The sequence below is a fragment of the Excalfactoria chinensis genome, chromosome 2, assembly GCF_039878825.1.
Source record: "Excalfactoria chinensis isolate bCotChi1 chromosome 2, bCotChi1.hap2, whole genome shotgun sequence".
Taxonomy (NCBI): domain Eukaryota; kingdom Metazoa; phylum Chordata; class Aves; order Galliformes; family Phasianidae; genus Excalfactoria; species Excalfactoria chinensis.
Window position 1 is genome coordinate 123,189,857 of NC_092826.1, and position 12,990 is coordinate 123,202,846.

Genomic DNA, 12,990 nt, shown 5'->3' on the forward strand with positions numbered 1-12,990 from the left:
AGCATAGGAGGTGCTGCCTCAAGAGAAGGTGGAAAGTTCTTTATCTCTTGAGGTGGCACTGCCCTGAAGTTTAGCTGCAAGTGGGCAGGTGGAGGAAAAACAGAGAAGGACCATCGTGGCAACCCCAGCAGCATCCTGAGGTCCATGTGAGGATCTGTCTCCAGGGTTTCTTCTGGAAACCTTGTTTTAGCAGTTTCTTCAGCTGCTCATTCTAGTTTGTGTCTCCTCACAGCAGTATTCAGTATCATTCCAGCCCTTCTAACCCAGCAGATCTGCTCCTCCCATCAGAGCTCCCTCGTGACAGCCAGTGCAGCCTCTTTCCCTCTAGCCACCTCACAGGTCATCATGCACCTCCTTGGGCCAAATTCTATAAAATTCTTTCATATCATATGCTGGAATGCAGGATAGCTTTGAGAGTATCTCAGCCACTTCTTGGCTCATAAATTGTAGTGTATTTACTACTCAGTACTCAGCATATTTTCTCCTCTAATAAGCCAAGAAGCATAGCAGCATTATTGTTTTAAGGGTAAGGAAGCAAGGGTGGGAATGAAGCGAAACAGTCACTGAGTTAGGCACTTCAGTCTGACTTTAGGGAGGATTGTATGTTGTCAGGACTGGTGATGCTGCTGTGATGTGACACGTGCTGTGCAGATGATGTGAAATCCATGGTGGGAGGCATCCATCACTGTACGCTGCCCAGATCTGATGCACCCTGCTGGGGTGTGTGAAGCATCTCATCCTATGAACCCACCATGACAAGCAGTTCTCAAAGTTGCTCAAGTCTGAACTTGTAAACGGTTCTGGACTGATCAAAACTGCCTTATTTATTGATGGAAAAAAATGCCAAATAAAAGCATTCTCAATTTTAGTCATTCCCCCTTATTGCTTAATTTCACATTTTCTTTGTGAATCTGAAATCTGATTCCTTTTTTTCAAATAAAACCCTTCTGCCATAAGGGCAGTACTTTGTTGCTGTAACTATTATGAATGAATATTCATGAAGCCCATACTTACTGGTATATTGATTACTGACTCTTTCTAATGAGGAACATTGCCATGTTGCTCAATTACTACCCAACAATTTGCAGAACTTGTCGGGTATCCTCTTGATACTTGTAAGATCAAATCAGTGATGATGCATGGTTTTGTTCCAGTTTAGATGATCTGAAACAAAGATAAAGCAAGCAAGGAAAAAAAGAACCCCCCCAGATAACCTTATCTGCAAAAAACAACACAGAACCATCAACCTAGATGCTTCACCTGACAGTTACCTACTGATCCTGTAACCTGTTCAAAGATGTTTGATGGTTGGACTAGATGATTTTGTAGGTCCCTTCCAACATTGTGATTCTATGATTCTTAAATGCAGCCTCCTACAGATTTATTCCTGTCCTAGAGGATGATAGCTCCTGATAGCTCAAGTCTGTGGTTAATAGTCTTCGTTAATATTTGGAGTTAATACTGATGATGGATATGAAGTCTATTTTCTTTGAATTAAACTGCATTTTCTTGTGTTTGTACTGTGATGTGGTAAACAAAAAGGACTAACAAAGCAGCTCTATTTATTCTTTTAGCTCTCTGTACCATATCTTAACTATTGCATTTTGTTGCTGTAAAGAGTATTTCCTGGTAAGAAAAATATCTTCATCCTTACTGAAGGTTCTTTGTTCCATGCGTGAACTACCACATTTCTGCTGTTTCCTTTCATCCATGGTAAATAACTAGAATAGAGCCTACAATACAAAGGCAGAAACTATTATCAAGACATTATGGCATTATATTAACTTCAAGCTGCGTTCTGTTCAGCTCCTACTGAGTTCCGAATTATACTGAACTCTGACTCTTCAACTGCATGTAGTATTATGCACAAAGAAAACTTGTGGAGGTCGCTGTGTACTTGTAAAGTTAAGGGATTAAAAATGCGTATTCAATTTGTTAATGAAAAAGTAGTTTTAGTAAAAGATTTTTGGAAGTTAGATAAATTAGAAATGACAGTCTATATGCAGTCTGTGATCAAGCATCTGAGAAGAAAATATCAGGAGAAGTAAGCTGGAGAGAAGTCATCAACAAGTTGCACTGCAGAACTTCCAGACATCAGTGTCTTAATGCTGAAAGTGCATGTGGGAGAAAACTTACAACAGAAAAATCTTTGGTATGTTTGGATTCTGTTTTAAATGAGTTGAGTGGAAAGAATATGGCCCAATTTATAGTTATGTTTCTTCTTGATTCTAAACAGGCTGTCTTACTTTGCAGTCTTTTTATGAAATATGTGTATCTTATGAAGTTTCTGGCTTTGAGATTAAAAAAAAAAGAAAAAAAAAAAAAGAAAAATAAAAGCATGTGTACACTGAAATGATGTCTTGCTTAAGAGAAAGAGTTATTTTCAAAGTGTGTCTGTCTTGGCTCATTCCACCAGTCTCCTAATAGGCTGATTTGAAGATGTGATCACCTTATAATTAAGGGCCTTCTACCTGTATTTTGGACAAAACTGTCCTCTCCTCGCAATGCAATGTCTAGCTGCATTTCTGACGTAACAGAATACCCTGGAAAATGAAATTAGAATTGATGAAAGTCAATCTGTTTAGATGAACTGGATGTTTTACAGCCATGGGTCTTTTATACTTTGCCTCTTGAGACTCTCCTACTATGACAGAAAGCAAAAAAACATCTGGAATTTTTTTATTTGCCTTAAACATCTGGTAATTTTTGGCCGCATTTACTGTGGCTTTTAACTATGCAGGCAACTCTTATTTGTAGCTGTAAGGAACCAGATATGCAAGGGTGTGGACATTCCTCTTTATTTTCATAATATGGGTGAGGCATAAACCAAACCTGACATGTTAGGAATCATGAGAGTATAAATACGTTCCCAATAGCCATGCATGTTTATGAAGCAATTATGATGTATGCAGGGAAAAGTGATATTCTTATGTTCTTACTTTCCATTAAGAGCAGAAAGCTGGAATTTAAGAATTTGATATGTATGCATTTAAGGCACAGATTCAAGTTATTAGCTGTATTTAAAGTGAATGTTATACATGGTATTAGTGGTATTCTCAAGGGGCTTTTACTAGATAAAGGCTGTTTGGTGACAGGTATTAAAGCCTTGATTTTTCACCTTTTATTCTGTTTTGGTTTCAGAAACGATGAATGTTAAAATCAATTTCCGAATAACAATTCAGAGGAATTTGTGTACAAATTAAATATTAATTTTGCCCATTCCTGTTTTTTCCACTGCCCAATATTTTATTTATATAGTATGTTAATATTGGGTAGGCACTGTGATAACATTGTTATCACAAGCGTTAACATGTGAACAGATATGCTTTTTGTTCTGAAGTATATCTTTAGTATAAATGACAATGCAAATGTTAGAAATGTGCAGAAAACTACTGAATGCCATCTGAGAGATACAGAAACATGTGAAACATCAAAAAAAAAACCCAAACATATTGGATGCATGTGTGAAACAACAGACAGAAGTGGGTTATTATAGGTCTGGATATGATTTCATTTAGATAGAACTTTCCATCTTCCTGTTGACTATCAAGAATCAAGAGCTACTGTGACTTCCCATTTTCAGAGTATTTTGCCAGGAACAGTCACCAGTTGCAAGTACTGGCTGTGCCAGAACTGGAGAGGGTCAGATCTGTTTCAGAGAAATTTAGGCCTTTCTGTTCCACAGGTAAATGACATCTGGCTTGCTACCCACAGAGAAAGACGAAAACATATGTTTATCCAGGGCATGTTTAAGTAGTATCCTGTCATCAGTTATTTAGCAGATAGAGTTATTCAATCTGGTGACTATTTGCCTACAAATCTCTGTAGCCTGAGACTTTCCTGAATCCTTTTGTCCCCAAAGAGAGCATTTTTTTTTTCCCTTGGAGAGCATGCAATATGTATATGCAGTTGTACATTGACTCCCTAGGAGCAAGCCAGACCCAAACTTAATTGTTGAGCAGTATGATGTAGATGATACATATAGAGGCTGAGTCAATAAACTCATCCAGATCAGCAAGGAATATATACAATTGTGTGTACGTACACTTGTGTGTTTATATATATGTACCACTTTTGGAATGAGTTTGAAGTGGCAGTACCTCCAGTGTGTGCAAGGGGCAATGAGAAAAAGGCTTTTTTGAAGAACCAATAAAGGAAGTAATTTGTTGAGGCAAAGATCTCAAAAATGATTGGAATTCCAGACTTAGTAGGAGCTCTTCTAATGTCTCATTTTGGTTGGGAGGGATCTCAGGAAGTCATCTAGTGTGACTCCCCCCCCAAGCAGGGCTAATCTGAAAACTGCATAATGTTGTTAAGCAGCTGGTCCAGTTTAGTCCTGGCAGTCTCCAAGAATGGTCCAGTGTGGTCCCTTCTGTTGACTTCCACATATAGCTCATTCCTGGCATGGCCACTGATTGTCAGACATGTATAGCTACTTACTACCATTTTTCTGCCTATTTACGTGACATGTGTTGGCACTTATGTGCAGCCTTTTTTTAATCTAATGACTTTAATTATATCAAGACTGAACTTTGCATATTGTGTTCCTTCGCTGTTTACCTTTGGGGAATCCTTGGTATTCTCATGGCCAAAGTGTGAGTTATGGTCTAACAAATAACATTATTCGATCAGGAAAGTAACTTTTGTTCTCCACCTTGTGACCTGTTCCTTCTGGCACTGCATGCTTTCCTGGGGTTCCAGTTATTGCTGTTATTAAAATAAACACGTAAACAGATCTTTTCCCTCTAAAAGCATTGTTTAAACATACTTTGAATGCCTGAATGTTCCTAAGGTGGTAAGGTTAGAATATGGGGCAACTTTTCATTTTCAAGTTGTATTATGATTATTTGAGTTAGCAATATCTCCTCAGTGGAAGCACTTGGGTCTTTTATTTGTTCAGCATAAAGGTCAATCCAAGCACTTAGAGAATAATAAACAGGTGCCATCTACTGCAGCAAGGGAATTTGTATCATTTGCAGGATGAAGTTTCCCAGGTGAGAATCCACTCACATAATGACACAGACTCTGCTTCCCACCTCTTGTTTTGGGGCCACACTCTGCCTGACCTTCATGGCACCTACAGATGTCACAAGAAAATGTGGATATATTTACTTCTCATGTGTTGCCCACAGAAGGGCTCAGCATGGCTGAGTTGGCTGGCTGGCATCCCTACTTATGTTACTGGGAGCCTTGTGGAGTTCAAATGAGCTTGGATTTAATCTCCATTGTTTCTTCTCCTGTAATGACACCATAAAAGTATCTGCTCACACTGATCTGTCTACTTCCACAATAAGCCCATGTGGGTGCTTGCTCATCAGGCTGAGTATACAATATTACCATGCTCAGTAAATGTCACAAAAACTTCTGTATATAAAACAGCAGTAAGACTGATGCTTTCCATCCACTCGCGACCCTTCAGCCCATGTACCGATTTCAGCCTCAAAGCAACACTGTCCTGTTCCCCACAAAACACGAGGTATTTGGTGGTGTCCCCCTGTGCTCCAGGCAGGCTGTGCTTTAACGATGACTGAAATTGGTACATCTTAATGGAAAGCCGGTACACTTGTTTGGGGAAGCGATGCTTGCTCAGCTCCCTTCCTTCCCCGCCGGGACCCGCCACCTGCTCCTGCCGGGGAGGAGCGAGGGGGGCACAGCCCAAACGCTGCTTTCCAAGAGGTAGGTCTCCCCTCGCCCCGCAGCGGGCAGCGGTCGGAGCGCTGTTCCGTGCGGGCAGGTCGGAGCCCCTTCCCCGCAGGGCTCGTTTTCTTGGAAAAGCGAGCCCCGATCCACGTGCGACGCTGACAGGGTCGCAAAGGAGATAAAAAAAGAACAACAGAAGAAAACAGCCCGGCCCGCCTTTCAGCTATCACCGCGTTATCACCTGCGTGTGCCTGGAAGGAGGCTCTTCCCTCCGCCGAGGAAAATCAGCTTAGGAAAGCAAAGTTTGAACAGCGAATTCCTGTTATTTCAAAGCATCCCATGTGACAGGATATTTCCTTATCATTTCGAGCCCAGAGCTTTCCCCTGAGCCACCGGCCCTTCACAAGTGCAGCGGAGCTGCCCGGCGGGCTCCACTCCTGACAGCGGCGATGGCTCCCGGCCCGCTCCTGCTGCTCCTCGCCTTTCTCCCCGGCGCTTTTCCACTGCTGGGTAAGTGCCCGCAGGGACTGTGCACGGCACGCCGGGAACAGAGCGGGGTTTCCGAGCCCTGGCTGACCTGAGGCGGTGTGTTTGTATGTGTGTTTGCGTGGAGGGGGCAAGATGCCGTGCCGTGCAGGTGGAGAGTTGCCCCAGAGTTGGGAGGCAGCCCGCCGCCTCGTTACCCCTGAGGGCACCTGCCCTCAGGCAGCACCCTGTCCCGACTGGGCTGATCCATGGGTGAAGCTGCCCCATGCGGCGGTCCTTTGGGTTCTGGCATCCAAAAGCCCCAAGCCGGGCTGTCTTGGGAATGTTAGAGTAACCAGAGAATTGGCACAGGGGTCTCTGGTTAAAAGCTGGAGCTTGCGCATGAGAACTATTCTGATTTCCAGTGCACTGCTCTCATCCAGGGAAAGTTTTACACCTGCCATTCCTTAGCATCCTCTGTAGTCAAGGTTGAGGTTTACCAGAGCAGTTTTGTAACACCAGATTGTAACCTTTTTTGCCTTGTGTAGTTAGCTACAGTCATTGCAGGCTGTCTGCTAAGAGAATTTACCCTACCTGCTGGCTGCTTCCTTGCTTTCTCTCCCTTCCTCTGGCTTTTAGTGTGCTGCTGGGACACTCTGCCTTGGCCTTTGGTGTTCTTAGTACTTCTCAGACTTCACTAGCCACTTTCTGATCTCCACTCCTGTAATCCATGACAGTTTGCAAGTGTTACAAACTCCAAAGCTGTTTTTGAATACTAGAACACCTAAAATGTAATCTGTACAAAAGATACTTGGCACACTCTGTCTGGGACTGGAAATAGGCAAATCATTAGTGTGATGGGTAAAGAAAAATAAAAAACAGTCAGAATATAAAAACCAGTGGGAAAAAAAACTATCAGGGTGTGCTTGGGACAGCTGGAGGAAAAGATACTAGTGGTTACTGCTGTGGTTTAACACTGACAGATGCATGCCTAAGTACTGCACTGCTGCTCTCTTGTCTTTATTCCTCAGGGGGACTGGGTGTGGGAATATCTGGCCAGCTCCTAGGGTAGCCTCCTTCTCCTGAAGCTTTTATTGCTAAGCATGATCTCATGTGGTATGGAATATTCCTTTGGTCAGTTCAGGTTCACTGTCCTGGCTATGCCCCCTCCCATCCTTGTGCCTTCCCCCCATCCAACTGACGTTTGGGGGCTCAGGCTGTTGACACAGCCTTGATGCTGCGCAACTACTGCTCAGCAACTGCCTGAGTTTATATTAGTGCAATATCAGCACCATTCTAGCTGCAGGTGCAAAGCACAACACTGTATGGGCTGCTGTGGGGGAAGTTAATTCCAGACCAGACAGACCCAGCATAGTTCTAGGGTTGGTTCTTATGCCTGGTGGATTCCCATGCATTCTAATGGACCTCATTCCAGAGGTAATTTTTGACACTTTCATTATGGGTTGCTCTCTTAAAAACTATAACTCAGAGTACCAAGACTGTGTTACTTGGGGTGATGCTGTGGAGGACCTTACCTCCTATAGCTGATCTGTAGTGAAGAATGGGAGTTCTAAAGCCAGTGTTGCTACTGAATAGTGATGAAACACATGGTTATGTCACTGAAACCTGGGAATAAGACTTACCAACACAAATTACATGTTAGGAAGCTGATGTTACTTTAGTGTAGTAGTCAGTGCATGGGGGAATCTCTCCTCCTAGCATGTATGTGCAGGAGCTAAAGCACGTGCATTATATATTTATTTGGCATGTGAATATTCATACATTTTCTGTGAAGTGCCTGCCTATTCCAAGGGTTGACATACATGTTAAAACCTAATGCTATGCATGCACTATGTTATTATGGGGTTCTTTAAGGGATCTTTGGTGGTTGTTGGGCTCCACTGGGAGGTGCTATCTGCCCAAAAGTTCATATGCTTTGTAGGCTATTTCTCTTATTTGTTTAAGATATTATTTATAGAAATTGGCTGCTGACTAAGTTTGTAGTTATCATTTTGACCTTATGGTAGCTAATGCTATCAACCCTAGTGGAGTGCAGCATACTTCACTTCTGAGTGTTGAGACTCTGCTTTTAGATTGCAAGTATCCTGCTTATCTAGGAAAATCAGCCTTCCCTGGGTACAGTGTGAGTTTGCTTAAGCCTCTGAATTAGTTGCTGGTTATCAGTTACATAACTGAACAGTTTTCCTCAGCCCATTTTATGGTTGCACCTCAATCTGTTAGCAAGAAGCGATATCAAGTGGTTAGAGAGAAGTGTTGGCAGGGTATAATGAGTGTAGCACAGACAGCTGACTTTTTTTTATATTCTTCTAGACTCCCTTATATCTCACAAAGAAAGTGTTGCATGGGTATCTATTTTAGTGTTCAAATAGACACAGAAGTACAGCTGTAAACTGGAGCATCCCAGACCCATGATACAAGTCATCTGTATAGTGATGGATATAGCAGGAGTGACCGTAAGGGAAAAGGAATTCATTCTCAGTCACAGTTGCTCCTGTATCCTTCTACCTCGTTCTTCCCTGCTGTTTGGGTGCCAACTTATTTTCAGTGCCTACTTGTATAAGCTGCTGCGTTGTGTTTGCACACTGTGAACACCTTGTAAAGCTATAGTAAAAAAAGTAGAGGACCAAAGATTTGCTTTACTTCCACTATCCACACCTCTTTACTCAGCTTTCTGACATTGTTTCTGCAAACAAAACCCTTGGCTACAGCAGTCCAGGCTATTGACTTGGGACTACCTTTTTTTATGTGTCTAGCACCCTCTCTTTAAGACCGTAAGTTGCATAAAATATGTAATGTTGGATTAGGCCAGCAGTACAGTGTTAGCAGTTTAAAAGATCAAGCAGTGTTTTCTGCGCTTGTGAAAAAAGTCTGACTTTTTCTTTTAACCGGAAACTTTAAGTAAGATTTCAGGAAAGGGAGAGTTGCAAGCACTGCATGTATCGTTGTGCTAAATGCTGGTAGAAAAGCAGAATTAAAAAAGTTATCACTAGCAGCAACAATTATATATTTCCTTGTATTGTCTATGAGTAAAACTGATTGGCAAAGGGGAACAATTTGTGCCTCCAGTGCTCATCAGTTTTATACTGCTTCCCTGTGAGCTGGAAGCCAGAGGACAGGAGAAGGAAACTGACCCATGGATGAGATAAGTTTAGGTCAGCTCTTTCTCTGAGATAGAGGCTATTTGTTCCCAGCTTCTTCTTCTGTAGTAATTTATGATCATTTCCACATTGGAACATCAGCAGAAAAGGAAAAATGTTTTGTGGTTAATCTGTTTTCCCCTTACGTATTTTTGCATTGTATAACTTGCTTACTTTGGTAACCTAAAACACTAAAATTAATGATACTTTAATTAGCATTAATTCCAGTGTAACATAAATATTTCTCTTCCCTTGCTTGTAGCTTAGTTAAAGTACCATTTTAAGGCCTTGATCAACCTGTTAAATTATGAGATGCAAGGTTACAGAACTATTAATTTCTCATCCTAAAATGTATCTCAAGAGAACCAAAGGAGAAGAAAAAATTCTCCATCTCTAGATGAGACCAGCTCATGAATGATTACCACACAGTAGATCCAGGTCATATAAGAAATGCTAGGAACTTCTTCAGTGATTGCAGTTTTGAAACAAAATGGACAAATGTGTGCTGTTAAACATGCTGCGCTAAGAAGGAGAAATAACTTTGAGAGCTATACACGGTCTCATAAATTTTCATTAGTCACTAAGAGGGATTCCTGTTGATGGCAAGTCCCACTGGTGTCAGTATTCCATACCTAGTGGAAAAACATAAGAAAGAAGGAAATCACCAGTGAATGCAGCTGAGAGAAAAATGGTGATGCTGTTGTAACCCTGCAAGTAGCTTTTGTCTAAAGGTGAATTAGAAAAAATCAAAAATCTTTCCCCTTCAGTAAAACTTCAGGGATTTCAGCGGAACTTATGAGAGCAGATCTCTCCATCATGGAGAAACAGAGCCTGAGGAACTTATGCTGTAGTCTTCACAATGGGAGTCAGGATCAAGGAAGCAGAGCAACTGGAGCACTCAGCCTTAGGCTCTGTAGCACGTGGTGTGCATGCTCCCTGCTTTCACTGACTCCCATGGACGCTGTTTGGAACAGAACAATGAATGGACCTTTTTTCCTCAGTTTAACACATGCTTTAAAGCAGAATGAGGCACTAGATCTGTGTCTCTATGGTCTTACTATTTTAGTACAGATTCTTTCTTTGGTACAAAATAGTTTAAATGTCCTGAAATCTGAACTAGCTACAGTCACTTCAACAGCTGTAGGCTGTGGGAGGATCCTGTCCTCTTTTGCTGAGCAGATAATGAGATTTCAACCTAGTCTAGTATTTCATTTAGATAGTAGGTATGATTGTTTCTAGCCACATTTGCTTTTTGTCTTACAGATACTAGCACCTTTTTAATATACAATGAAGATCACAAGCGTTGTGTATTGGCTCAGAGTTCTAATTCAGTGACTACTGCTCCTTGTGTTCAAGAAAATGAGTCACAAAAATTCAGGTGGGTCTCAGATCACCAGCTTATGAGCATAGCATTCAAATTGTGCTTGGGAGTACCTTCGAAGAAAGACTGGGTTCCGGTCACTCTGTATCCTTGTGACAAGGCTAGCGAACTTCAGCGATGGGAATGCAGAAATGAGACTCTCTTTGCAATCCAAGGGGAAGATTTGTTTTTCAACTATGGAAACAGACAGGAAAGGAATATTATGCTTTACAAGGGATCTGGTTTATGGAGTAGGTGGAAAGTCTACGGAACTACAGACGATCTGTGTTCTCGAGGCTATGAAGGTAAAGTTCTATATATTAATTTCTGTATTTTGAACTGGCTGCTATATGTATCTAATTACAATATATAGAGGAGAATTACCTTAATCTTCTTGATAATCAGTGAGTGTGGGCTTTGGTGAAATCTATAGTACTTGAATGTGTTTTATGTTTTCTGTAGCGTTCCTTTTGCTTTCTAGTCAAAGGCCTGAAAATTAATAATTAGATAATTAACCACACAAGACAGCGGTTTGTCTGGGAGGAGAGAAAAGCCTTTGATTGTTCAGAACATGCATATAACTATTACGCAACAGTTAATAATAGCTTTGACTTTTTAGATGTGTACAGAAAGACAAAGTGTGAATGCCTATTTTGTTGATTATGTTCACCTCTACTCTGCAACCCCACCCCTGGGGAGAAAATATGATTTTTTTCTGTATGGATATTTTTTTCTGTAAGGATATCTTCAGCTCCAGTATGTTGATGGTGTTTTTCTAGATGTTTGACATTCCTTTGAGAGCTGGTGCTGGAGTGTTAGACAAGTAAATTGGATATTTTATATACACTCACAAATATATGTATATGATGGCATTTTGGCAGAGAAAGAGAAGTATCAATTTTCTAGGGTTTATACAAAGAATAATTACAGTATTGTGGCTCTGCATCAAGGGCCTTTGTTTAGGGTATAAAGAAGTTACTCTGTGATGCAGCTTTCAACTTATACCAATGTGACATGATGTCTAAAATGACCAGCAACTGAGTTATCAACAGAAGAATCACCAACTGTGTGGGCCTAAAAAGCAAATTGCTTGATTTTATGGATTTTATACTTTTGATTGTTATGTATGTAAAATTTAGCATGGGAATACATTTGTCTTGGCTCAGTCAGTTCTGGTCAGTAGTCTCATTTTCTGTCCAGTGGTCTCCTTTAAGTGATGGAAATAGAACTAGTTGTGGCAATGGGTAGCAATTTACAACTACAGATTAAAAATTATCAACTTTCCATTTATAATGCATGTTGTATACTAAGCTAGCAGACTGCGTGCTCTAATATGAACATAAAGCTGGACTGATATACATCCCATGCAAATTACCGCTTACACATTTTTTAAACTATTGTGTCTCCTTAGATACCTACACAGTGAGAGGAAATGCTGAGGGAGCACCTTGTGTATTCCCTTTTAAATTTGGTAATAAGTGGTACGCTGACTGCACAGATGCTGGCAGAGCAGATGGCTGGTTCTGGTGTGGAACCACTGCAGACTATGATGCTGACAAGAGATTTGGATTTTGCCCACTGAAAAGTAAGTTCTGTGTACTGCAAGTTCTGCTTTGCTCTTTTATTCAGCTGCATGGGGAATAGTGCTGTCCTTTCCATGTGCTCTACAAAGTGTAATTCAAAACTGTAGTTTTCTGTCTCTACACAGCTAGCTATCCTTTAGGAACTATTTGCATATGTGAAAATAGGGCTCAGCATAAAAAAAAAAACACCTGATTGAATCCAGGTGAGAGAGAGTGTGGATTGTATGCTGGAATATGTAATTGCACCATTTATTTGAATAGAAATTTAATTTGATGTAAAGATGTTACATTGGTATATTTCATAGGCCACACAGAAGTTTGTGCTGCAAAATTGGAAACTAAAATATAACTTAACTAAGAGTACTTCAGAAATGAGTTGCATTTGAATATGAAAGAACTTATGTGGTATTTTCTTAATATATGCACTATATACCTTAACGTTCTGCAGTAGAATAATTAAAAACAGTGAGAAGCATTTATATTATTAATTCCCTGGTTGAAGTGTAATGAGAGTTTGAGCTGTAGTTTATGTAATACAGAACTTTATGTAGAAATGTTGATATTCCTTGAAGTAAATTTGAGTATATGTTTGAATTATATTTAATTTCAATAAATTTTCTCTAGACTTCTGTAAAATATGTACTGAGCAGTTTGTGTGCAAACTGCTGCTTTTTCTGCCATGATGGGAGAGTCAGTATTTTTCCTTCCCTTCTTTATTATTGTGTTTTGTTGTAAAGCTCCAACTGACTTCATTTAAGAACAAAAGAGAAAAATATGCCTTTCC

The 12,990-nt window shown here is 40.6% G+C and overlaps 1 protein-coding gene across 1 annotated transcript in view; it reads left to right on the plus strand.

Moving 5' to 3' along the window:
- The first annotated feature begins 5,650 nt into the window (after nt 1-5,650).
- Nucleotides 5,651-12,990, plus strand: part of MRC1 (mannose receptor C-type 1) — a 48,302-nt gene continuing 40,962 nt past the window's right edge. The window contains exons 1-3 of the mRNA XM_072328455.1: nt 5,651-6,150; nt 10,527-10,928; nt 12,035-12,208. Of these exons, the coding sequence (XP_072184556.1) occupies nt 6,090-6,150; nt 10,527-10,928; nt 12,035-12,208 (637 nt within the window). The 5' untranslated portion in view covers nt 5,651-6,089. The remainder of the gene's footprint in view (nt 6,151-10,526; nt 10,929-12,034; nt 12,209-12,990) is intronic.